The 24784-nt window shown below is 44.1% G+C and overlaps 1 protein-coding gene across 3 annotated transcripts in view; it reads left to right on the top strand.

Moving 5' to 3' along the window:
- The window catches only part of USP12 (ubiquitin specific peptidase 12), a 104841-nt gene extending 80380 nt beyond the window's left edge, over nt 1-24461 (top strand). For 2 of the 3 annotated variants that reach the window (XM_045462686.1, XM_045462849.1), the window contains 5 exons: nt 4508-4584; nt 4702-4785; nt 16708-16905; nt 19895-19973; nt 21232-24461. In XM_045462686.1, the coding sequence (XP_045318642.1) occupies nt 4508-4584; nt 4702-4785; nt 16708-16905; nt 19895-19973; nt 21232-21333 (540 nt within the window). In that variant the 3' untranslated portion in view covers nt 21334-24461. The remainder of the gene's footprint in view (nt 1-4507; nt 4585-4701; nt 4786-16707; nt 16906-19894; nt 19974-21231) is intronic. The other variant, XM_045462769.1, reaches the window with a different exon arrangement.
- Nucleotides 24462-24784: the final 323 nt, after the last annotated feature.

Genomic DNA, 24784 nt, shown 5'->3' with positions numbered 1-24784 from the left:
CCTGCAACCGAATCTGGTTAAGAGTTTGCTCGAACGGTGTGCATTTCATATAGTTGTCATGTTTTCTCTAGCCGCCTTTCATCTGGAACATTCCCATAGTGTTTTTGGTCTTTTATGACATTTGTTTTACATTTTAAAAGAAGATGTGCCTCCTTTTTAAAAACAGTTGAACATTGCTCTTACCAAGTTTGCCTGATGCTTCCTTCTAATTAGATGCAGGTGCGTTCTTGGCTGGAGTGGTCAGTTAGTGTTGTGTCCTTCTCAGGGCATCCTGTCTGGGCACACAGTACCCACCTGCCTCTTGATGGGGAAATTAACTTTGATCTCCCGTTCAAATTGTTGTTCAGTTTCTCCGCTTGGTGATGACCGGCCTTTATGCCCTTGTAACTAGTGGGCAGTCCGTGGGGAGACACAAATACCTTGTTCTTCATCAAAATCTCCCCTACAATCCAGCATCCACTGAGGATTTTTGCCTGACTCAGCCTTCTGTATGATGGTCGTACTACTAGTTTTAAGAGGAGAGGAGCATCGTCCAGGGGAAAAGAGAGTCCACGGCGAGAAAAGATCAGATGTTTTATGGATGTTGGGAAGAATAACATAGTTCCCTGGTTGACTAGATCAGATAAACTTACACCGGCGGAGGCTAATAAGGAACTGTATTCTTTTTTTTTAATTAATAGACTTCAGAAGACTTGAGTGGAAAGTACAGAGAGTTCCCAAATACCTCCTCTCCTCCACTTCCCCCCGTTACTAACATCTTGCACTACTGAGGTGCATTGGTTGCAGTTGATGGGCCAGTAATTGATGGGTACATTATCAACTAATTCTGTAGTCCATATTTTAGTTCACTCTCGGTACCGTCTGTTCTGTGGTTCTGTTTATTTTGACATACGTACAATGACCCGTGTCTTTGACTACAATATGATACAGAGTAGTTTCAGTGCCCTAAAAATCCTCTGTGCTTCACAGATTCATCCCTCCTTCCTCCCCAAATCCCTGGCAACCATTGGTCATTTTACTGCCTCCATAGTTTTGACTTTTGCAGGGTGACATGTACAGTTGGAATCGGAGATATGAGTGAGGCCTTTTCAGGTTTCTCCTTTCTCTTAGCAATATGTACCTAAGGTGTCTCCATGTCTTTTTGTAGCCTGGCAGCCCGTTTCTTTTTACCACGGAATTCTGTTTCATCGTGTGGACGTATCACAGTCTATCCACTTACATACTGAAGGACGTCTAGGTTGCCTCCCACTTGTGATGATTATTGCTTTGTCTTCTCTGGGCGTCTTGTGTCTCCCTGTAAACTGTAGAATCATAAAAGATTTAGAAACTGGTTTATTATCCATAAAATAATGTGCTGTGATTTTGAATGGATTCTGTTGACTCTGTTGATCAAGTTGGGCAGAACTGAGTTCTTGACAATGTTGAGTCTTTACTGTCCATTTACGTGGACTATACATTTATTTGCATCTTTCTTTCTTAGGGAAGAAGTCATCTTGTCGTTGTCCTCGTGTTGATCTTGTACATACTTTGTTAGCTTTACATACCTAAGTGTGGGGGTTTTTTGTTGTTGTTCTTTTGTCTTTTGTTTTGTTTTTGGTGCTAATGTAAACGGTAGTGCGGTTTCTTTCTCTTAAAGCAAATAGTGATCCTTTTGATTCAACCATGAATAAAAAGATAGGCTCTTTCAGTGGAACCCTAACCAATAAAGATGAGTGACTGTTGACTGTTGATTATGCGTTCATCTTTTCAACTATAACCAGAGCTCTGCAGGGTGATCATTGTCAACAGTGTAATTTTAGTTAATGAAAGGACACAGTTGTAATAAATAAAATTCTCTTTTGTGAATCCATTTTTATTGGTGAACCTCTTTCACATCAAGCGAAAGAGGTTTAACTGAATGCTCGAACGCATTAACATCCTGTGTGGGTGTTTTTGGGTTAGAATAAGGACTACTGTTCGTTGTTGTAGCCATTGCAGTAAGAGCTTGACTGGGCAGTGTTTGATGGCAGGAATTGGTCTCAGGACTCACCTTTATTCGAGCTGAGCAACTCCACTGGTTTTAACATGAGTTTTATAGAGACATCTTATAAAGAAAAATTCTGTTGTAGCTGAATTCCAAGCTTTAGGAAGTACACTGAGCGGTGTTTCAGTTGGAAGAGTGGGTGGAATCAGAGAATTTGGCAGTTGGTTGGTGTTTGGTGTGATGAAACTTGGTCTGTGTTCGAAGACCTGTATACTTCGTCCCCTTCAAGGAGACAGAAGATAGTTACCTTTGCTTAGCATGTTGGGAAATGTAGTTCTGGTGAAGCCGGCAGAGTGGATTTGGGACCCTGTGGAGGTCTCTGGGATGCTGTGGCGCCAGGCCTTGGAAGCTTATTTTGTAGACTGGGGACGATGGGGGATGAGGATTAGATGTTCTTGAAGGACAAAGTGAGGTCACCCATCCATGTTTGCTCAAACATTTATTTCATTCGCAACGGATGGCTAGTGATCCTTCCCCGCATTCTCTGCTAGGTCCTCCTGTGGCCTGCAGTCTGTGTTTGCAGATAGTTTCCCAAGAATTAAAGGTATGGATTGAGAATATTTCCTCAGAATCCCAGTCATTATCTTGCAGATTCAGTAAATGGTCATCAGGACCCCATGGCCTTTATCAAACTCAGCTAGAGGGATGAAATTGAGGATTTCTGAAGAGTGACTATGTATCATTTCTTTAGTTTTGCATAAATATTTAAGTGCCAGCCGGGCCAGGTAGAAGATGGGTAGAGGTTGGCAGAAGGTGAGGAAGACCTAGAGATCCTGATCTGCAGCTGCTCGTAGAGGAGTACAGACCGGTACCAGGCAGACAGTTCCAGTCCAGTACGTTACGGTTCAGGTAAGCACAAGAGCCCGCGCGAGTCAGAGAACAAGGAGACCTGACCTCTCCACGTAGGAGTGGGCTTCTTGGAGGAGGCAGTGTTTGTGTGGCAGGTGTTGGTAACGCGGTTGTTAATACCCCAGTCGGTTAGGAGGCTGGGTCCCTGTAACAGCTCTGTCTTCTGATGGTTTCTTCTTGGCCTCATTCCTTTTCTTCTGTTTAGTCTTTAAATGTGGGTGTCCTCCAGGCTTTCCCTTTGGGCGGCTTCTCCCTCCGCATCGGGAGGGTCACGGTCCGTTTTCGTTACCGCCTGTGCTGATGACTCCCCACCCACGTCTCCAGCTTAGACTGCTTCTCTGGGTGTCCCACATCCTGGGTGTGACCTGACATTAGAGCATGGGAGTCCGACAACAAGCAGACGTGTTTGCAAACACTTTTGCAAGTTAAATAGTGCCCCACTCGGTGATTGCCTGGTACCAGCACGCTTGTGATCCCAAACATAGTAACTCAGATATATCCAGATGATCCAGAGCCTCCTATATCATAAAGATGGAAATGTAAAACGAAGACCGCCGAGGCAGCGCCTGAGCACCTGCAGACCTCGTTTTGACAAACACCAGGCTCTTCAATCTTCACTCCTTTTTGGCCTGCACGTAAAGCCGCGTGTTAGCCTATCTCTGCCACGCCATCCTTCCTCCAAAACGGAGCTGATTCTTTTTCCTTAAGCACCTCACGTTCCCTTTCCTCTCTCTGTGCCATCTTCCTTATTCTTTCTTGTTCACTGAATCTTTCGTGACCCAGATCACTTATCTCACGGTGTCACTGTACCTTGTGCACACGGTAAAAACGTACTCCTGTTGGCATAAGGACATAGTAGATGCGGCTCTAAATCCGTACAGCTACACGCTGTATCTCGAGTTACTGATGCCGAGCCTCTGAAACAGGTGCGGCGTTGAAGCAGGAGAGCACTTACCCCCCGGGGGTACGGCCGTGGTGGGTGCGAGGCTCCGCCAGAGCTCTGTTGTACGCTCACCCCGGGCAGAGAGTCGTCGAAGGAAAGAGCTAGGAAAAGCGACGTCTGCAGTTCCACCCTAATCCTGTTCAAACCAATAAGCACTAATTTTTTTTATCAGATGATTCAGCCGTAATTCAAACAGAACCTTACGTTAGGTTTTTTTAGGGAAGGATTAGAAAAGGTCATCGGTGAAGATTGTGATTTGGCATTTTAGGCTATAATTATTTCCTTGAATGATAAAACAACACGGGCGTCAGGCCCTTGCCAAGCATCCTCATTCCGTCTTGGCCTGTGTGTGCGTGCGTGTGTGTGTTTTAAGTGTCAGTGTATATGGGCAGTTTGTTTCGTGCTTGACAATAATACCAAGATTCGGGAAAGTGATGGGATTTGACATCCTAGCCTCTGCCAGTAAGGGAATCGGTCCCAGATGTACTTTGCTGTTTAACCTGTCCATATGATGAGAGTCGTTTACTCAGTGTCCTGTTGGATAATCCAGATCAAGGAGATTTCTTGTGAATTTGGGGGGAAAAAGAATTCTTCGTATACCTACTACTAATAGAATGAATTTAATTCTATCATTTCAGAGCAGTGATTTACTGATATTTTAAAAAATCAAAGGTAATTCCCTGTTTTTCCAGATAAGCAGCAAAGATGAAGATTTTTTAGACCTTTCTGTTGACGTGGAACAAAACACATCGATCACTCACTGCTTAAGGTAATTGTAGATGTATTTATGTTGAAATTTAATGAATGTCTTTGGTTTAGAATATTTTGAAACAAACACACAGTTTTCCGGTATAGACAAAATAAATTTATTTTGAATTTTACACAGGGGTTTTAGCAACACAGAAACTCTGTGCAGTGAATACAAATATTACTGTGAAGAATGTCGCAGCAAACAGGAGGCACACAAACGGTAATTTAGAGTTTTTAAACTGTTTTAGTGATTTCTCTGGCAATGGATGTTATCGATGGGCTTTTCTAGCTGAAAGGGATGTGTGAAAATTTACACTGAGTAAAACTTTTGAATGTTATCGTTGAGTAATGAAGACGCATTAAGTTATTACCAGATCAACAGTATTCCACTCTCCACCCTCAGGCCACTTTCTACACTTGTTTAACAATCCTAAACCAGTACGGTTGAAATATTTGACTTTGAGGCTTTGCTGCCTGTGTAGCTTTTTCCTTGGTGGGGAGAGGTAGGGGGAGCTGTACCCGAGTTTCCGCTCTTCCCACATAGGATGTTGTACCTTCTCTTCTTTGGGATTCGGTATCAGGGAATGGAGTCGTCGTCATCATTCTCGTTACCTTACTTCTTACTTTGAAACAATCTCAAAGTCAAAGAAAAGCTGTATGAACCGTACCAAGAATGCTATTTTGCCCTAAATCGTTTGAAAATAAGGTCCTGGTGTGATGTCCCACGATCCTGGACACTTGAGTGGCCATTTCCTACCAACAAGGAAGTTTTCCCATGGCCGTATTCACCCACACGGGGAAAGTCACACTGACACGCCACTGTTCTCGTAGACCTTATTTTATTAGCGCAGATGTCCCGGTAATGTCCTTTATGGAAAAAAGGATCCAGTCCAGAAACATATGTTACATTCAGTATTTGTGTCTCTTTAGTCTCTACATTTGGGACAGTTCGTTAGTCTCTTGTTGACTTTAAAAATCTTGAGAGTTTTGAAGATTACCGATTTGTTATTTTATAGACCACCCTCTTTGGGGTCATCTCGTGTTTTCTTAGGATTAGGTTCAGGTTATGTATTCTGGGTGGGAGTCTCCCAGAAGTGAAGCTCTCTTCTTCCCATTGTATCCTCTTAAGTGACACATGGTGTGTGGGGGTCCCTAAGACCACTCCTGACACTCACTAGAAGGACTCACAGGACTCCGTGTGTGTAGTCATGCTCACAGCTGAGACTTCTTACAGGGAAAGGTGACAAAGCACGTCAGCAAAGCAGAAAACCAGGTGAGCTTCCGGGAGTCCAGTCCCATGGAGTCACGTGGGCGTACTTCACTCCTGGAGCATTGAATGTGACGTGGGAAAAGTGTTTTCTGCTAGGGAGGCTCGTTATAGACTCAGTGTCCAGTGTTTTAAACCGAAGGCTAGGCGCCCTCTGCCCAGCATGTACCAAAATTCCAGACTCTCAGAAGGAAAACAGGTGTTGAGCATCAGCCACATTGTTTGTTCAAACAATTTAGGCGTGTTGAGACATGCTTATCATTTAGGGACACTTCTCAAATCCAAATTCTCATATATTAACCAAGGATCACCCTTATAAGCAGACCTTTCTAAAAGAAGTGTTTTTTTTAAGTGTTTATTTATTATTGAGAGACAGGAGGGTGACAGAGTGTGAGCAGGAGAGGGGCAGAGAGAGAGGGAGACAGAGAATCCGAAGCAGGCTCCAGGCTCTGAGCTGTCAGCACAGAGCCCGACGCGAGGCTCGAACCCCCAAACCGCGAGATCATGACTTGAGCCAGAGTGGGACACTTAACCAACTGAGCCACCCAGGGGCCCCACAAGCAGACCTTTGTAAAGACAGTCTGAGGCCTGCTAGGTTAACCCTTTTCTGCACAGCCCATTACTGGTGCTGTTATCTTTGAGCACCTGATCACGGGGATGTCTCCCAGAGTTCTTCACTCTTACGCTATGTTTTTGCTCATGTATAATTCATAAGTATTTTGTGTGGAGGTTATTTTTAGATTGTAAATACACCCATTCCTCATCAGACTTCTAATATTTTTCATTTTCTAAATCTCAGTTTGGACTCCAGGGTTTTTTTTTGTTTGTTTGTTTTTTTCAGCGGGTTATGATCCCTTGCCATTCTTACTTTTTTTATGTGCAAATGATCCCCGATTTGGCCAGCGGGAACCCCTTCAAGCTGGTGCCTGTGTCTTTATGACATGTCCCCTCATCCTTGAGTGTTTCTTTACTTTCTGGCACCACAAGATACTCCTGGCTCATTTTCTCATTTTGTACTTGCCTTGCCCCCACTCTGGTCCAGCCATTTCTCCAGAGAGACCTGGTTCCTTTGAGGAGGAGAATGATGTTTAGAAAGCAAGACTTTGATAGAGGTGTGCTCCCTACTATCGGGATATTTCTGTTCTCGAGCCCCCTGGGTGAGCAGAGCTGGAGGGTGGGGGTATATGCTCACATCTATACCCGTGTATCTTGCCTGTTGATCTTTCCGTATTAAAAAACCATAAATTCCCAACTTCACATCTGTATCTATGTATCTTGCCTGTTGATCTTTCCGTATTGAAAAACCATGAATTCACAATTAAATCCCCAATATCAGCCAATACCATAGGGTCCATTCTAGTTTTCTCCTTTTTCATATTTGTGGTTTCCTTCTCTGAAAGTAAAAATTGGCTCCCGTTATCTTTCTGTATTTATTTAATTGTTCAGTGACCCTGTAGGTAACCGGTCTTCTCCCTCCACCCCCACCATGCACACATGTCATACAGACATGCTCTTTGCTCTGCTTGGGTTTCCCCTCTCCCCTGACGGCACAGCCGTCTACCTAGTATGGCCCCACCTGACGGTTGAACTGAAATGTTCATGAAAAGAAGAACTTGGGTTTTTAGATGATTATCTTTTTGTTTTTATTTTGGACACAGATACATTTATTAGGAAGGGAGGGGTTTTAGGTAGTGGACACAGGTAATCAAAGCAGATGACTCATTGTTCTCTTCTGTTAGTGAAGATGATTGGGGTGGGTACCTCACAAAAGTTTGGGAGAGGACGTATCAGATTAATCCTGAAAGTGTAGAAGGTGTCTAAGACTGTTGGTTAAGGAAGACAGAGTCAAGGACTAAATGTAGCTAAGAGGAATCCGACTCGCGAATCCGACTCGCGAACTTCTTTGGCCACATGGAGGAAGGCGTATCTGTGAGCCTGGCTGGTCTTCGTACAGAATGACAAATAGCCGTGTATGTGAGTAATTAAAGATGGTTTACAAACTCAAGCTGTTTGTTCTGTAGACATCCATGAGATTTTAATATATCATTTAGTATGAGGTTTTTTGTTTATATACATGGGGAATATATATATATATATATATATATATATATATATATATATATATATATATGCTCTGTAAAGAAATTAGAAAATATAGGTAAGTATACGTCAATTAAGAATCATTATGAAAGCGCTGTTAACATTTTTGTGTATCCTGGATTTTTGAAGGGTGTCTATATGCACACAGGTAATTCTTGCAATGGAATCAAATTTTTATATGCAGTTTGGTAGCTTTTTTCACTTAATAAATGACAAGCATGTCACTGACAGTATATTTTTACATCATTCTGAAGAGGTGCTCCATAGACTTTTTGTATGGGCGTACCATAATATACCATAATCTGTGAACTGTGTTCACAGCTAAATCTAATAGCTTAGATTGTTCCCTTTTTTTTTTTTTTTTTTTTACTGTTACATTGCTTTGGTGAACATGCATATTTTGTATGTATATGCCCACCAACAGACACATTTTCACACAGTTTTTAGAGTATTTCTGTAGGATAAGTTGCACGTTAGTTTACGGAAAGACAGCAATACAGAAATTATCTATTTTCTACTAGGATCTAGCGTCAGCCCTTCTGATAACTCCATAGCAGTTTTTGATGAAATAGGGGGAAAAAAACACCCAAGATTCATAGGAGAAATCTTGAAGGACTCTTAAAGCCAAAACAATCTTTAAAGAAAAACAAAGCTGGAGGCCTCACACTTCCTGACTTCAAAACCTATTACAAAGCTACAGGAATTAAAACGGCATGGACTGGGATAAAGACAGACCTATAGATCAATGCAAAAGAGTAGAGAGCCCAGAAATAAACCCTCACTCGCATGGTCAGGTGATCTACAAGTGCGCCAAGGCCGCACGATACAAAAATAGGGAAAGTACACAGTCTCTTCACCCGATGTTTTGGGACCACTGGATATCCATGTACAAAACTTCATTCAAAATGGATGAAAGACCTAAACATATGACCTGAGACTATAAAACTCCTAGAATAGCGGAAAGTCTTCATGACCTGGAATGTGGCCATGATTTCTTGAATATGACACCAAAAAGCACAAGCAACAAAGGCAAAGGTAGACAGATGGGACTTTGTCAAACTTAAAAACGTACGCGTAACAAAGGGAGACGATAAATGGAGTGAAAAGGCATGAATGGGAGAAAATATTTGAAAACCAATATGTGACAAGAGGTTAATAACCCAAAATATACCAAGAACTTGTACTGCTCAGCACCAAAAACCAGGCAAAGAACTTGAGTAAACATTTCTCCAGAGAAGATAAACAAATGGCCGCCAAGCATATGAGAAGATACTCAACTAAAGCTAATCGTCGGGAAAAGGCAAATCAGAACTACAGTGAGGTATCCTTTCACACCAGTTAGGGTGGCCTTTATTGGAAAGTGAGAAAATAAGTGTGGCGACGATGTGGAGAAACTGGAGCCTCGTACACTGTTGGTGAGAATATAAACTGGCATAGCTCCTATGGAAAACAGTGTGGAGGTTCCTCAAAATACTGAAAATAGAACTACCTTATGATCTCGCGTTCCTGCTTCTAGATATATATCCAAAAGGATTGAAAACGGTGTCAGAAGAGATGTGTGTACTCCTGTGTTTATTGCTGCATCGTTCACAATAACCAACAGGAGGAAACAGCTTAGATGTCCATCTGCAGACGAGCGGATAAAGAAAATGTGGGATGAACATAAAATGGGGTATCATTCAGCCTTAACAAGGAGGGAAATCTTGTCACATATAACATAGATGAATCTTGAGCATATCATGTTAAGTGAAGTAAGCCGGTCACAAAAAGGCAAATTCTGTAGGATTCGAGTGATACGAGGAATCTAAAGTAGTGACATTCTGAGAGACAAAATAAAATGGTGCTTGTCAGGGTCTGCGGGGAGGGAAGAAGAGGAGTTACTCAGCGGGTGTAGACTTTGAGTTTGCAAAATGAAACTTTGGCAATTTTCTCCACAGTTCTGGAGATCTGTGGCACAACTGTGTGCTTATAGGGAACACTGCCATACTCTCTGTTTAAAAGGGGTGAAGATTACGGTAAAGTTCATATGTTTTTACCACAATAGAAAAATGCACGTGATTTGGCTTTCATTCGGAATCTGTGTTTGTATTAACGTAAAGACAGTGTCTTCTTTGCAACCAGCCGATCTTGGAACAACGTCAAAGAACGATTTCTGGAAATGGTGCCCTAAAATAAGTATTCCGTGATCAAATGAATTTGCTATATAGTAAAATTTCCTCTTCGTTGATTATTCATGCTTCATATTGTGGACTCTGAGAAGACCCACAGAATAGAAGAAATTTATCTTTTTATCTTTCATACAGAATTTGTCCGCACATTGACTCCTTTCACGTAGCACCCCTGTATAGCGCAGTCCAGGAAAAATACGTGGTTGGTAAATGTGGATGAAACCGTCCTGAGCTGTCACCCAGTGGGAGGATAAAAGCATAGGGTAGAAGCAAGGTGATGAAGCCGGGGAACTGGAACGAGAGGATTTGATGGCTTACGGCGTTGTTTTAGGTGCTGTTTTCCTGTCCTCTGGGCTGGGAGTGCCGCTTGCGATTTTAAGGAGCACTCGCCTGTCACTCCCCTCTCCCTGAGAGCGGGATCTGATGACGAGTGACAGTGGGGAGCTGAGCCAGCCTGACCGGCTCTCCACTACACACCCCTCCTCGCTCCCCTCCCTGTACTCTCTCCCCTCCCTGTACTCTCTCTCCCCTCCCTGTACTCTCTCTCCCTTTAGGCCACATTCAGCCAAGCCCGCCTCCAGGCCCACCGCTGTCCGCGGGTGGCGTTGAGGACGACTCACACAGTGCCCAGGTGACTCAGCATCTAGTTGTTGTGGCCGCTGCCTGTCTCTGTCCACCCTGATCTAGTGGTAACTGAGGTTCTTCTGTTCCTGAGGCCAAGTTCTTCCCTTCTGCTCGGTGTCCCTAGCTAGATGCATATCGTTTTCCTGCGTGTGCAGGTTCTAGTCACGGTTAGTATCACGTCGGGAGTAGTCGGCCCTTTCACACACACCCTGTCTCCGTCTGCTGAGACTGCCGTAACAAAACCCCATAGACTGGGCGGATTGTAAGTAGCAGAAATGGATTGATTCGTTCGCATTCTGGAAGCTGGCGGTCCAGAATCGAGGCGCCAGCATGCTGTGTTCCGGTGAGGGCCCTCTTCGTGGTCCCTAGCAGGTGCCTTCCTGCCTGGTGGAAGGACTCCCGCAAGCTCTCTAGGGTCTTTCATAAAGACACTAATCCCATCTGTGAAGACTCCACCCTCGTGATGTAAGCACCTCCCGGAGGCCCCACCTCCTAGAACCGTCAGGTCTGGTATTAGGTTTTGAACATGAGTTTTGGGGGGACACAAGCATTCAGACCGTAGCACCCCCTCCCCCATTGGAATCCTCCTGAATCTGACCCGTGGGTCCGGTTGCCTAGGTCCTTCTGTCTTTTGACAGGTTGATGCTGTCCGGATGCGCGCCTGGTAGCATCCCCAGACAGCGATCAGGACTCTCCCCCACCCCCCCACCCCCCCCCCCGGTCGTGGCACTGGATCTGCCCAGTCCCCCGACCTGCCTTCGTTGACACCCGCTGAGTTAGGCTCCGTCGGGTCCAGCTCTCCTCTCGGTGCTTCCCACTCAGTCTGGTGTCTTCCTCACGTGCAGCCATAACTTCTGTTTCCCTGTCACACTCAGCCTGACCTTCCCCAGTTAGGCCTCGTTGACATGACAGTCCACGAGAAGGTGGAATTTTCTGTCTGTACGATGACGAAACTCTTCTGCGTGGTCAAGACTCCTCTGCCAACAGAATTCCATTAAGTTCTTATGTGTTTGTGCTGATGGGACGTTAAAGTTGTCTGGGGTAGAGTTTGCATATTAGTGCCTTCTGGCCCGCAGTATGTGTGGACCTCTTGCTTGGCTCCCACCGTTTACACAAATGGGAAATTTTCCTTTAAAAAATGGTTTCTGGCCATTCTTGGGGAATCTGCAGACAGCAGACAGCTCTAGAATATAGAACTCGCCTTTGTCGTGCCCCCCCCCCCCTTCCCTGCAGCAGAGTGGCCGGTATTCTAGTCAGGGAGTGGCCTCAGGGCCCATTCTCTGCCACCCCCACTCCTTTGGGGCGCTTTCACGCTGGGTTTTCTTCAGAGGACTCCTCTGGGGCTGGGGCTACCGCGGAAGGAAGCTTCTGGGAATTTCTTTAACCTGGGACCTGTGACCGGCAGGTGGAGAAGAGAGTGTGAAAGCCCAGTCACCTCGCCACGGTCCAGAGAAATCTGCAGCGAGATTCAGAGTCCAGGCAGGGTTTCCCCGAGGGACCAGGCTGGAGCTGCTCTCTCTGGGCTTTTTCCTGAGACTGAACCCTCAGCTGGCTTCCTCCTCTTCCCTCTCGGCTTTCCTCACTCGGCCCCCAGAGCAGCGCTCTGATAAATCTCGGGCACACGACTTCTTTCGTCAGGGTCTGCTCGCTGGGTCATGGGGCCCCAGGTTGAGAAGATGTGCCCGCCACCCCTTCTGACGGTGGCTGCTGTAGGCATTGACTTTGTAACCTGGTGTACGACGAGGGCGGTACATTTTTGCTAAGAAAATAGTATCTGCAGTCCGCTCATTCCTGGTCCAGAATACTCTGATTAGGTTGGAAGGGGACGTGCTTGTTTTTAAAAATCACATCGTTGGTAAGCATCGTTTTTCTGCGGAGATCTAAAATTTCCGGAAAACTGAAGTTGGGCTGAGGACGCTTTTCTTCCAGAGGAGAAATGGGCTCTATTAATATTTTTAAATGCTCCTTACAAATTTATGATTACTTTGTTAATTCAGGGACATAAAGGAATCTTTCCATTTTTGCAGTTACTGGTCTTTATTTACAAAGAACCTGAGGAAAAAACATCAGCGTTTCATTTAGGAGAACTGTAATATCATCGCCAAGGGAGGTTTATATGTTGCCGGATTCAATCTGCTAACGTTCTGTTGATTTTCACATCTTTGAGATACCGTGAGGGATATTATTGGTCTGGGATTTTCTTGTAATACCGTTGTCAGGTTTGGGTACCGGCTTTCAGCTGGCCTCAGAAATGAGTTGGTGATCATTCCCTCTTTTATGAAGGAGTTTCTGTAAGACCGGTACAGGCACACCTCATTTTATTGTGCCCTGCTTTGTTGTACTTCGCTGCGTTTTTTTTTTTAACATATTGAAGGTTTATGGCATCCTTGCGTCGAGCAAGTCTATTGAGGCCCTTTTTCCAACAGCATTTGCTCACTTTGTGTCTCTGTGTCCTATTTTGGCAATTCCCACCAAATTTCATGCTTTCTCGTTATTATCACATTTCGTATAATGACCCGTGCTCTCCGATGTCACTGGTGTAATGTTTGGGGGCAGCACAAACCACTCCCTTACAAGATGGTGAGCTTACTTGATGAGAGTTGTATGTCCTCTGAGTGCTCTACTGTCCGTTCCCCCCCTGCCCCCCGCCCCGGCCCCCTTTCCCTCTCCTCTGGCTGCCCTAGTCTCTGAGACACAACAATATTGAAACTAGGCCCATTAGTAACCCTGCAGTGACCCCTACGTGCGCCAGTGAAAGCGGAAGTCCCACATCTCTCACTTTGAATCAAAAGCTAGAAATGGTGAAGCTTAGTGACGAAGGGCACGTTGACGGCTGAGACCGACTGAAAGCTGGGTCCTTTGTGCCAAATTCCAGCCACGTTGCAAGTGCCGAGGAAACGTTCGTGAAGGACGTGAAGGGTGCTTTTCCAGCGAACGCACAAGTGACAAGAAAGCGAAGCAGTCTTATTTCCGACACGGAGAAAGTGAGTGGTCTAGACAGAAGAGCAGACCGGCCACAACATTCCCTTGAGCCAAAGTCTGATCCAGAGCAAGCCCTCAAAACTCTCTTCAACTTTCTGAAGGCGGAGAGAGGCGAGGAAGCTGCAAGAGAAAAATTGGAAGCTGCAGGGGTGGGGGTTGAGAAAAGCAGCCGTCTCCGTAACGTGAAAGTAAAGGCGAAGCAGCCGGTGCTAATGTAGGAGCTACGGCAAGTTCTCCAGAAGGTCTGGCTAAGATCGTTCACGAAGGTGGTTGGTGTAGACAGAACAGCTGTCTGTGGAAGACGATGCGTGCCATCAAGGACTTGCACACCTGGAGGGAAGTCCGTGCCTGCCTTCGGAGCTTCAAAGGACAGGGCTCTCTTGTTAGGGGCTGACGCAGCTGGTGACCTGAAACTGATGCTCACTGGCCATTCTGAAAATGCTGGGGCTCTCCAGAATTACGCTAAATCCGCTCTGCTCTACAAATGGAACAACAAGGCCTGGATGACAGCACATCTGTTTACAACATGGTTCACTGAATATTTGAGGCCCACTGTTGAGACCTTCTGCCCAGGGAAAAAGCAGAAAAAAGATTCCTTTCAAATTTTGCTCCTCATCCATTGATCATGCTGCCTGGTCACCCAAGAGCTGTGATGGAGATTGTGCCCTGAGATGAATGTTCTCGTGCCTTTTGACAAGCGTCCATTCCACAGCCCGTGGATCAAGGAGTCATTCTGACTTTCTTATTTTTTAAGAAATACACTTCATAAAGTTGCAGGTGCCATAGACAGTGATTCCTCTGATGGATCTGGGCAAAGTAAATTAAATCCCTCCTGAAATGGAAAGCCATTAAGAACAACGGGAAGAGGTCGAAATATCTTTTATAAGAGTTTGGCAGAAGTTGATTCCCACCCTCGGGGATGACTTCGGAGGTTGGGGACGGCAGTGGAGGCAGTCACGGCAGATGTGGTGGAAACAGCGAGAGAACCAGGACTAGAAGTGGGGCCTGAAGGTGGACGGCGTTGCTGGGATCTCGTGATAGGACGCGATGGGGTGAGGACTGCTGCTCACGGCTGAGCAGAGAACGTGATTTCTCGAGATGGAATCTGCTCCTGCTGACGATGCTGTGAAGCCAGTTGAAGTGTCAACGAAGGATTTGGAATACTACACAAACTTGGTAGTTGAAGCAGGGCAGGGTTTGAAAAGACTGGTTCTAATTTTGAGGGAAGTTCTGTGAGTGAAATGCTCTCAAGACAGCATCTCGTGCTATAGAGAAATCGTTCACGAAAGGAAGAGTCCGTCAGTGTGGCAGACTTAATTATCTTCTTTTAAGAGATGCCACAGCCACCCCAACGACCTTCATCATCACTACCCCCATCAGTCAGCAGCGAGCAGGACCCTTCCCCAGCAAAGAGGTTATGACTCGCTGAAGGCTTAGGTGATGGGTTGCAGTTTTTCACGATGAAGTTTTTTAATTAAGGTATCTGCATTGTTTTTTTTCTGGACGTAATGACCTCGCACATTTAACGGACACGGTATCATGTCACCCTAACTCTTATCTGCACTGGGAGACCAAAAATTTCATTCCATTGGCTTTATTGCAATGCTGACTTTACTGTGGTGGTCTGGAACTGAACCCATAATATCTCTGTCGCATGCCTGTCTCTAGGGTTTTCCCAGTTTTTCACGATCTAAAATAACTCGTTTTTCAGACGTCTTGTATCTGAGAGGATATATTTAAGTTCTAGAAGTTGGGATTACTGAGGCAAAGGCCATAAAGACTCTTACACTGTTAGCTTTCTTTCCGGGAATGAGTATCTGTTTATGTTTTTTCTTGCTAATGTTTTTCAAAGGCCAGGGTAGAAGAGTAAATGTTTCCGGAGTAACAAGCTGCCCACCGCATTTAAGATCTATAGGATGCAGGTTTAGCGAGATGCTACAGAATGATTTTTGTTTTCACTTCATTAGAGGCAATGGCTTAGTAAATTTCGTTTTTTAATTAATGAAGTGTTTTGCTTTATTGAACACTTACAGAATTCAGTGCTGCAACACTTGTCCGGTGTCTGTCACGTGCCAGGCATGTTGCTCGATAGAGAAAGAAAATGAAAACAAAATAAAAATGGTTTCTCCCTGGCAAGATTTTAGACCCTAGAAGAAGAGAAAGACCCATAATCATCATAAGCATTTGATGGGGTCATAAACTGTATATACATAGAGTGAATCTAGAAAGTGCCGATGGGGGATTGAAGAGAGGGGTTACTTTGTGGGGGGGGGGGGGACAGCGTTTGAGCTGAGCCTTCAGAAGAACAGGCTGTCATTAGGAGGAGCCAGGAGTGCGGAGTCGTGTCGGGGCGAAATGACATTTAAGGGCGTAATAAAGATTATTTAGAGTGTGGAGGATAGCCGGTGTTTTACAGTAAAAAACTCAACCCTAAATTTGCGGGTCATTTTACTCTCTTTTCGAGGATATACATAGTCCTTATTCCTAATGCGGAGTTACTTCTTATCTCTGGCAAACACCTTTCGCAGAATGGTCTTTCATGCTTTTCTCGTGTCAGTCTGTTACTGAATTATATAGACTGATGGGACAGGTGGATTTCAGCCTCCCCTCACATCCAAAGGAGTTAGCAGCTCTAAGGACCTGGTTTTCCTCCACCAATCATAGGCATCATGTGCAGTTTGCCTTATCATTAGGGACCTGTATTTCAGAATAAGGATTTCTTAACAGCGGACTGATGTCATTCATCTATTTTGAAGCCGTATTGAGTATGAATTAGATTTATGTGGTTTGTCGATGACGGGTGGGGTGGGATAGTCTTCAGATGTTCAGAGTGTTGCTTTGCCAATATAAAAGTAATTGGTAGAAAGATGCAAAACTGGGCAGTGCTGGGCTATTAAAACTACTAACGGTTTGTTAATGGAATCCTAAAGTTTGATAGTTCTTTTAAGGACATGGTGTGAATGTCTTTTATGAAATTCTGTCTCCGTGTTTATTTGAATAGGATGAAAGTTAAAAAACTGCCCATGATTCTAGCTCTGCACCTGAAGAGGTTTAAGTACATGGATCAACTTCATCGATACACAAAACTGTCTTACCGGGTAGTTTTTCCTTTAGAACTTCGTCTGTTTAACACCTCTGGCGACGCAACCAATCCTGACAGAATGTACGACCTCGTCGCCGTGGTGGTTCACTGTGGAAGGTAACTGCATCCGAGGGAGGAGCTGGCAAGGTTCTTGGTCTGTGGGGCGGGCGTTCGGGGTGGTCCTGGCGTAGATCTTTCCGAGGCTCTTGATCCTTCCAGGTTGTCGTGTCAGGATAGGTTGATTGCAAGACGGATGTTTCAGATACAGTGCGTTCATCATTTCCTCCTTAAACTTTGGTATACTGAAATATTACTGTATTGAAATATTACTACATTTGGTTCCATGCCTCTGTGTTCACGTAGCTACTAGATGTGTATTGCTAGCCGTAACTTACTGCTTTGTGTTGTGTTGTTTATCAGTTTGCATATGTTTCCCTTATGAGAACAGCCACTTCTTAAAACAGGAAATGATTTGTCCGTTAACAAAAGAGTAACAACATTTAGGACGCCTGGGTGGCTCAGTGGGTTGAGCGTCTGACTCTTGATTTCAGCTCGTGTCATCATCTCACGGTTTGTAGGTTCAAGCCCCACATCAGGCTCTGTGCTGACAGCGCAGAGCCTGCTTAGGATCCTCTGTCTCCCTCTCTCCGCCCCTCCCCTGCTCGTTCTCTCTCTCTCTCTCAGAATAAATACAGATTAACAGCATTTAAAAATCTTTTTTATTTTTTATCAGATTTATCTGTAGTAAGATTTCACATGAGAGCGTGGATGGTTTACTTTGCCTGCATCCTTCAACTGTCGAGGACGCTTGTCCTCGGCAAGCCCGTGCCAGTCCAGCTATGCGTTCTCTCTCCTCAGTGGCGCATAGATTTCTAACAGGTGCTTGCGGAATTCTTAAGTGTGACCCTTTCGGCCCGTCTCAGGCCCCGCCCCCCCGGAACCAACCTTCCTGGAGTCCTCAGCCCTGTCCCTCCCACCTCCTCTCTCGCCGGACGACGGCGTCTGTCCGTTCCACTGCGCCTGCAGCTCTGCTTTTACGTTGTTTTGCCCCGAAATGTGTTTGTGGAGGGTTATCTGCTGCACTGACCGTGTCCTCGGGCAGGAAGTGTTGGTGTCTTTCTGATCCCCACAGAAAGCGACACACTTACGTGCACACGTTAGGCACTCACGCCCACTGCAGTGAGCGTGTTTTATGTTCAGGATGCCAATCCCTAAAAAAAAGGCCTTCCTGGGCGCCTAGTAAGTTTAGGAGCCTCAGCCCTTCCTCCTCCAATTAGTTTCTGTAACCGACTTCTGTCTGTTCTTCAAACCACCTGTTTGCGGAAGGAAAAAGCCGAGCTGCCCGATGCCTAACTTTTGTGTCCCCCACCTGCCTCCTCCTTCTCAGGCTCTGTTCCTCAGCCTTTCTGTGATTCTCTCTGCCTTTCTACCACCTTAAAAAAGTACAAAACAAAACAAAAAATAAAATAAAATTCTTAGCCTCTTACATAAACACGTGATTCTTTTTTTTTTTTTTTTTTTTTTTTTTTTTTTATTTTTTTTTAAATTTTTTTTTTTTCAACGTTTATTTATTTTTTGGGACAGAGAGAGACAGAGCATGAACGGGGGAGGGGCAGAGAGAGAGGGAGACACAGAATCAGAAACAGGCTCCAGGCTCCGAGCCATCAGCCCAGAGCCTGACGCGGGGCTCGAACTCCCGGACCGCGAGATCGTGACCTGGCTGAAGTCGGACGCTTAACCGACTGCGCCACCCAGGCGCCCCAAACACGTGATTCTTTAGATGAACCCCCGAGAAATGGGGAACATCTGTTTATTTTGGTTTTTATTTCAGAATTTTAGAATTAAGAGCCTTCTTAAAAAAATAGTTCTGAGGGGTTTTCGTCTGTGGGGAAAGAGCGGTCCTCTCGTTTGTGTCATTTTGTCACCTCGGGTACTCAGCTCCCCTAACCGGGTCAGAGGAGCCGACACCAGGAGGCACAGAGGCTGCTTATTCCTTTATACCATGTTGCTACTCTTTTTTTTTTTTTTTTTTCCAACGTTTATTTATTTTTGGGACAGAGAGAGAGAGAGCATGAACGGGGGAGGGGCAGAGAGAGAGGGAGACACAGAATCCGAAACAGGCTCCAGGCTCCGAGCCATCAGCCCAGAGCCCTACGTGGGGCTCGAACTCCCGGACCGCGAGATCGTGACCTGGCTGAAGTCGGACGCTTAATCGACTGCGCCACCCAGGCGCCCCCCATGTTGCTACTCTTAAGATAATGTTCATATTAACAATACTTTGTGTGGAAAATTATCTCAAATTCTATACTATAACAATTACAATGGAATTATAATTTAATGAAGAATTATGTAGAAGCTTTTATAATGAATCATACTTAAACGGGGAGAAGTTGAAATCTTCACCACGTCTTTTATAAAGCAAAGGATTTATTGTTTTTGAAGAAACAGTCCCACATGCATTTTTATGAGTTTCTAGATTTCTTTATTCCAGATTTGTTTAAAATGAGACGCAGAGACCATTCTAATAATGGTGCTAAGATCTAGGTACTTAAAATAGCACTAATAATACTAACAAAATGTCATTTGTTTTTAAAGAAGTTTATGAAGGTCAAGCTTGATTGATTTCAGAACTGTAGATTTGATATCTTTGCTTAACTATCACACGATACCTTTCCTCAAGAGAAAAACTTTTCCGAAGAGAGTAAGACTTAGAAAAAAATTTTTACTTGTGTTATTCTGTAGCTTAACTCAGACAGTGACACCCCCACCCCCCTCAAAATGCTAGAAAAAAATGTATTTACATTTTTCATAGAAGCAAATTTGAAAATTATTTTTAAAATAATAAGTTATAAAAGAAATAATTTTAATAGTGTAACTTCATATAAATAGAATGCTGATTATATCTTTCAAAGTAGAGCGCTAATTATTTGATTTTAAAATAGAATGCCAGTTCACATCAATGTGGCTTGATACTTTGGGGAAGGATAGGTAAGGACTATTTTTATCGGTTTCAGTTATGCTGCTTTATAGAACGTGGAATTCGGGCATAGAAGAATGATGTTAATAAACATTGTATGAAATTAACTTTTCTTTCTCTTTGTTTTAGTGGTCCCAATCGAGGACATTATATCGCAATAGTTAAGAGTCATGATTTTTGGTTGTTGTTTGATGACGACATTGTAGAAGTAAGTAGTTCCTGAATTTCTTACTTTTCTTCAAAGTTGGGTGTGTATTTCACTCTTCTCTTTTTTCTCCCAGCGTCTCATTCATATGACAGGTGACGAACATTAGGCAACTGTTGAGGTCTTCAGATTATCTGATTCCTACCTCTTACTCCCCAACAGGCAATCCCAATGCTTGAATGGTCAGGTAACCTTTAAAATGCTTAGGATAAAACAAAATCTTTCGACAACAGAGCTAGCTTTAAAAAAAAAAAAAAAAAGCTTTCATTGTTTAAAAAAAAAAAGTTGAGGTTAAAAAAAATTATTGAGTTATAATATACATAAAGTACACAAATCTTAAGCAACAACTTGAATTTTTATGTGAACGTGCACGCACCTGTATTTGCATGCCCGCGCGCGCGCGTGCGCGCGCTCTCTCTCTCTCTCTCTCTCTCTCTCTCTCACTCTCTCACTCTCACTGTAACCACTATCAAGATCAAGTGCACTTTCAGCACCCCAGTGAGCCTCCTTTATCCTCTTTGTGGTCTGTCCTTACAGCTTTTCTCCCTTCTCCCCACCATCCCCTTCACCGCCTCCTGGCTCTTTTGACGCTTATCATTCTCATTATTGTTTTGCCTCTGTTTGAATATAAATGGACTCATTCAATATGCCTTCTTTTGTGTCTGCCCTTTTCCGCTCATCATTGTATCTAGCAGTTTATTCGTGTTGCCAATAGTAGGGTTTTCTTTTTTATTGTAATTGCCCGTTGTCAGAACAGAACAAGTTAGAAGCTTGCCTTTTTGCCCATCACTGAAATAAAACTGCCTCCATGACCCTGGTGTAAGTCTTTTGCTAGACACGCGCACTCATTTTTCTTGGGTGTGTTAGGTTGGACCATCTGAAATTGCCATTTTCGTAGGTCACGAATGGTTGGGAATTCGTGGTTTCTTACAGTCCAGGTAGAAATTCTGTTCCCCAGGAATAGGATTGCTGGATCAAAGGGTAGTTTGTGTGTTCAGCTTTAGAAGACAACGTGACACATTTCCCCAAAGTCTCCGAATCGTTTTACATTCCTACGAGCTGTGTCTGAGAGTCCTGTTTGCTTCATGTTCTTACCAGTACTTGGCATTATCAGCCCTGTTAACTTAAGCTGTTCTTACTGTGCAGAGCTGTTTTATAGCCCCAGTGAAAGACACGATTCTAAGAAATGTGGGAGGTTTTATTGGATTGAAGCAGTTCCAAGAGCTCACTTTCGTACTAATGTTTACATTTTGCCCCGCAGAAAATTGATGCACAAGCTATTGAAGAATTCTACGGGTTGACATCAGATATCTCAAAGAACTCTGAGTCTGGTTACATCCTTTTCTACCAGTCTCGGGACTGAGGGGGACCGTGATGAAGAGATACTTTCTGCCTCATTTCTTCTCTGGTTATTTTGCAAAGGATCAAGCACTGATTTTTCAAGAAAAGAGAAATGCAGGAAGCTCAGGGGGCAGTAGCACACTTTGCACACAATAAAGCAAAGACTGTGGATTCACACGCTCTTCCTATCATGGTAGTTGATTTATTTGCTCAGGTATCATGCCGTCCGTGCAGTTCCACACAACAAGGAAGTGAGATCAGAGATAGCAGCTCCTCTCGTGAAACCGCCTTCCAGTAATTGACATGCATTTTCTCTTTATTCGTTGCACCAGTAATGGTTTGAACTCCTTGGGGGTGCAGGAGAAAGAGTGGGAATCTGTGCTAGGTTGTAGCGATCATTTCGGGAGGTGATACTGAACGCACCGCGTAAATTTGCCCGTGTCGAATACACACACGTAGAAGGAACACCCGGTGGTCTTTTCAGGCGTAAACCAGAACTACATTTGGGCCCAACACTTGCAGTTGCCTTTCTGATGTAAGAACGAACAGATGACTAGAATCCGGTGTCAGGAAGACAAATATGTTTTGCTTCTCTGAAGAAGCTTATAATAATATACAGTATATGTATATGTAGGGAACAACTGGTCAAAAGTGGCTTTTTGTTTCCCCAAGGGGAAAGACTGGCTTTGTAATTATAAGTTTTTTTCTTATTTATTTTACTTAAAACTGGTAGAGTCTAAGTATTGTATGAAGTGCCCACGATTCTGTCAGTAAATTTGAGCTTATTTTTATTAGTTTTTGTCAATTGAACTCGTCCTTTTGTTTGTTTCTATTTTTAAGGTGAATTTTAAACCATTTTAAATCGTAAGATACCTTAAGAAAAATTACACTGAGAGGAGGTAAATACTCTTTTTCAGGAGGAACTGATATCTCTGACTAAATATTTGTCCTTTTGTCATGGTTTATAAATCACTGATTTTACTCAGCTTTAATTTTGTAAAGTAAAAAAACTTATCAAAAATTCCCTGTCACGGTTGGAACGATCGATGAAATTCTGGTGCAGTGGTGGCTCACCAGTCTTCAGAATCCTTAAATACCCTGACGTTTCAAGTTGCAGCCGTGTTCGGAAAAGTCGTGTCTTGGCAGTTAGCGTTCTTTTCGAATGTCATTCTTTACCCTGGGAAGAAGGAACCTGTCGTAACCCCAGCAGCCTGGGTGCCTAGCTGCAAACCGTGCGAGGATGAAATTTTAAGGAAGCAGACCAGAAACACACGAAGCAAGTCCTTTTCTCCCCATCCCCCCCCCCCCCCCCCCATCTTTGCAGATCTACTGGAAGAGTGTTCAGAAACTAAGCTTTGCATTTGTCAAGACTTCATTCTGTCGGGGGTTTTAAGAAGTAATGTATGTAATGTAAAGTGTATGTGAACCATTGTGGTTGACGCTTCCCCATGCATCAGTGAGTTGACGGTGGCCGAATGTAACGTGCAGAAAATAATTGACTGTATATTCAGAATAATAGCAATCAGGCCTTGGATGTTCTTCAAGTCTTTTCAGGCAGTGATTTTTTTTTTTTAATTGCTGTAATTTTCTAAACTTATTTTACTAATACTGTTGAATATGAAAAAAAACCACGAAAAAAAATTTTTGTCTGCTGCTATTTATTAACATTTTATTATCTGTATCTTTTAGCTCAGGAAATGACTTCACCTATTCGTTCCGTGAACTGATCTTTAACAGGGTCGCTTGGCTAATGGGGCTGTTTAAACAGATACGCTGGGAGAAAAATTACGACGTATTTTGACACCTTGCTTTTTCAGATACAGTCGCTAAAGCCTTATGGCCGGCCGGAACGGGCTTCTACCGATCGCGATTGCGTAGCCCGCCTGGTTACAACATTGCACAGAGACTCACGACTGAGAATGCGGGGAAGGGGAAGGGGAAGGTCACGGGACGGGGGAGGTGGATACATTTTTTTTTATTTTGAGGGCTTAAACCAAATTGTCTCGGAATTTACGGCTGTGTTTCCGTAGCTTTCAGCGCAGAGAAAAAAGTAGGGTGAGGCCGGGTCCCGTTGTTTACTTGAGTTAGGCCACAGCACGTAGAAGAAAGATAGATGAGGTCATTTGCACAGAGGTACAGCACTGGGATGCTACGCTGTGTTCGTGTGTCCGTTTTGCATTGTAAAAACCACAGTAAAAGGCAAGGCGAAATTTCCTATCGAAGCAAGTTCTGGCATTTTCGTTGAGCTCCTTGGTAGTCGCACACTGTTCACGTCTACACCGTGTTTAATAGTACGATTTGTCAGGGGAGGGACTGTGGGGTGATGGGTCTCCATTTCCTTTTTACTCTTAGTACAGCCGCGTCTGCGTAAAATGTTTGGAAGCTCACCCGAAACGCAGCAGACTTTAAAAGCACAGGGTTGGGGTTGGGGGGGGGGGGCAAATGCAGGTATAGCGAGAGAAGGGCCCCAGAGAGACAGCATTGAGAGGTGGTTGGTCGACTGTGACTGAAACGAGGGGTGGGTTTACGTTGTAAATGGCGGCCGATTGCTACCTATGTACGTGTTTGTTGGGATGGCTGTCCCATATTTTGTATATTGGAATAAAAATTTCCACAGGTCATCGTAACCGAAAGTAAACATGCTACATTCAGTCTCACTGCTACGTCGTACGGCTCCTGTCTCAGAAACTTCACCTGTAGACGATTGCTCAAGACGGGGGCCGTGAGACTTCAGGAAAAGGGAAAAAAGGAGATGTGTAATATACGGATCTCGTTGCCTCTACCGATCAGTACCGGGTTTTGCTTTTCCGTGGTGGCAGCAGAAAGACCTCACTTTCGTAACCTACTACTCTTGATACTTTCTTTAAGGATACTTTTCATTAAAGATTCTCTCATGAGGTGTTAAACTGGGAGCCGGGAGGCTAAGGCGCTCAGGTCCTGGCTCCTCAGTGAATTTAACTGTGTGACCTTGGGCAAGTCACTTAACCTCTCTGTGCTTCAGTCTCCCTGTCTTGTAAAATGGGAGTAATACCTACCTCACAGGGTTGTTGTGGGGATTAATTAGATATAATGTCTGTAAAGCATCTAAGGTTCTTGAAGAAGGCGCTATATAAATACAAAATAATATCTATTAAAGTTGGTTTATTTGTGCTTGCGGGTTTTTAAGTGTGGTTTTTTTTTTCCCCCTTTTTTTGCCTAAAACGTCTTTGAGAATTGGAAGGGCAGACCCTTGAACAACGTGGGTTTGAATTGCGTGGGTCCTACTTGTTAAGCGGATTTTGTTCCTTAGACACGGTATCGTAGTACGGTGAACGCATTTTCCCTTAGGAGTTTCTGAACACTTAAGCTTTATTGTAAGAACGCAGGTATGTAACACGTATCCAAAATGTGTGTTGACCGCCTGTTTATGTCATCGGTAAGGCTTCAGGCCAACGGTAGGCTATTAGGGGGGCGCCCGGGTGGCTCAGTCAGTT

Source organism: Leopardus geoffroyi, chromosome A1, assembly GCF_018350155.1.
Source record: "Leopardus geoffroyi isolate Oge1 chromosome A1, O.geoffroyi_Oge1_pat1.0, whole genome shotgun sequence".
In the NCBI taxonomy this organism is placed as follows: Eukaryota; Metazoa; Chordata; class Mammalia; order Carnivora; family Felidae; genus Leopardus; species Leopardus geoffroyi.
Note: the sequence above shows the minus strand (reverse complement) of the source record. Positions and strands in the feature narration are given on the sequence as shown.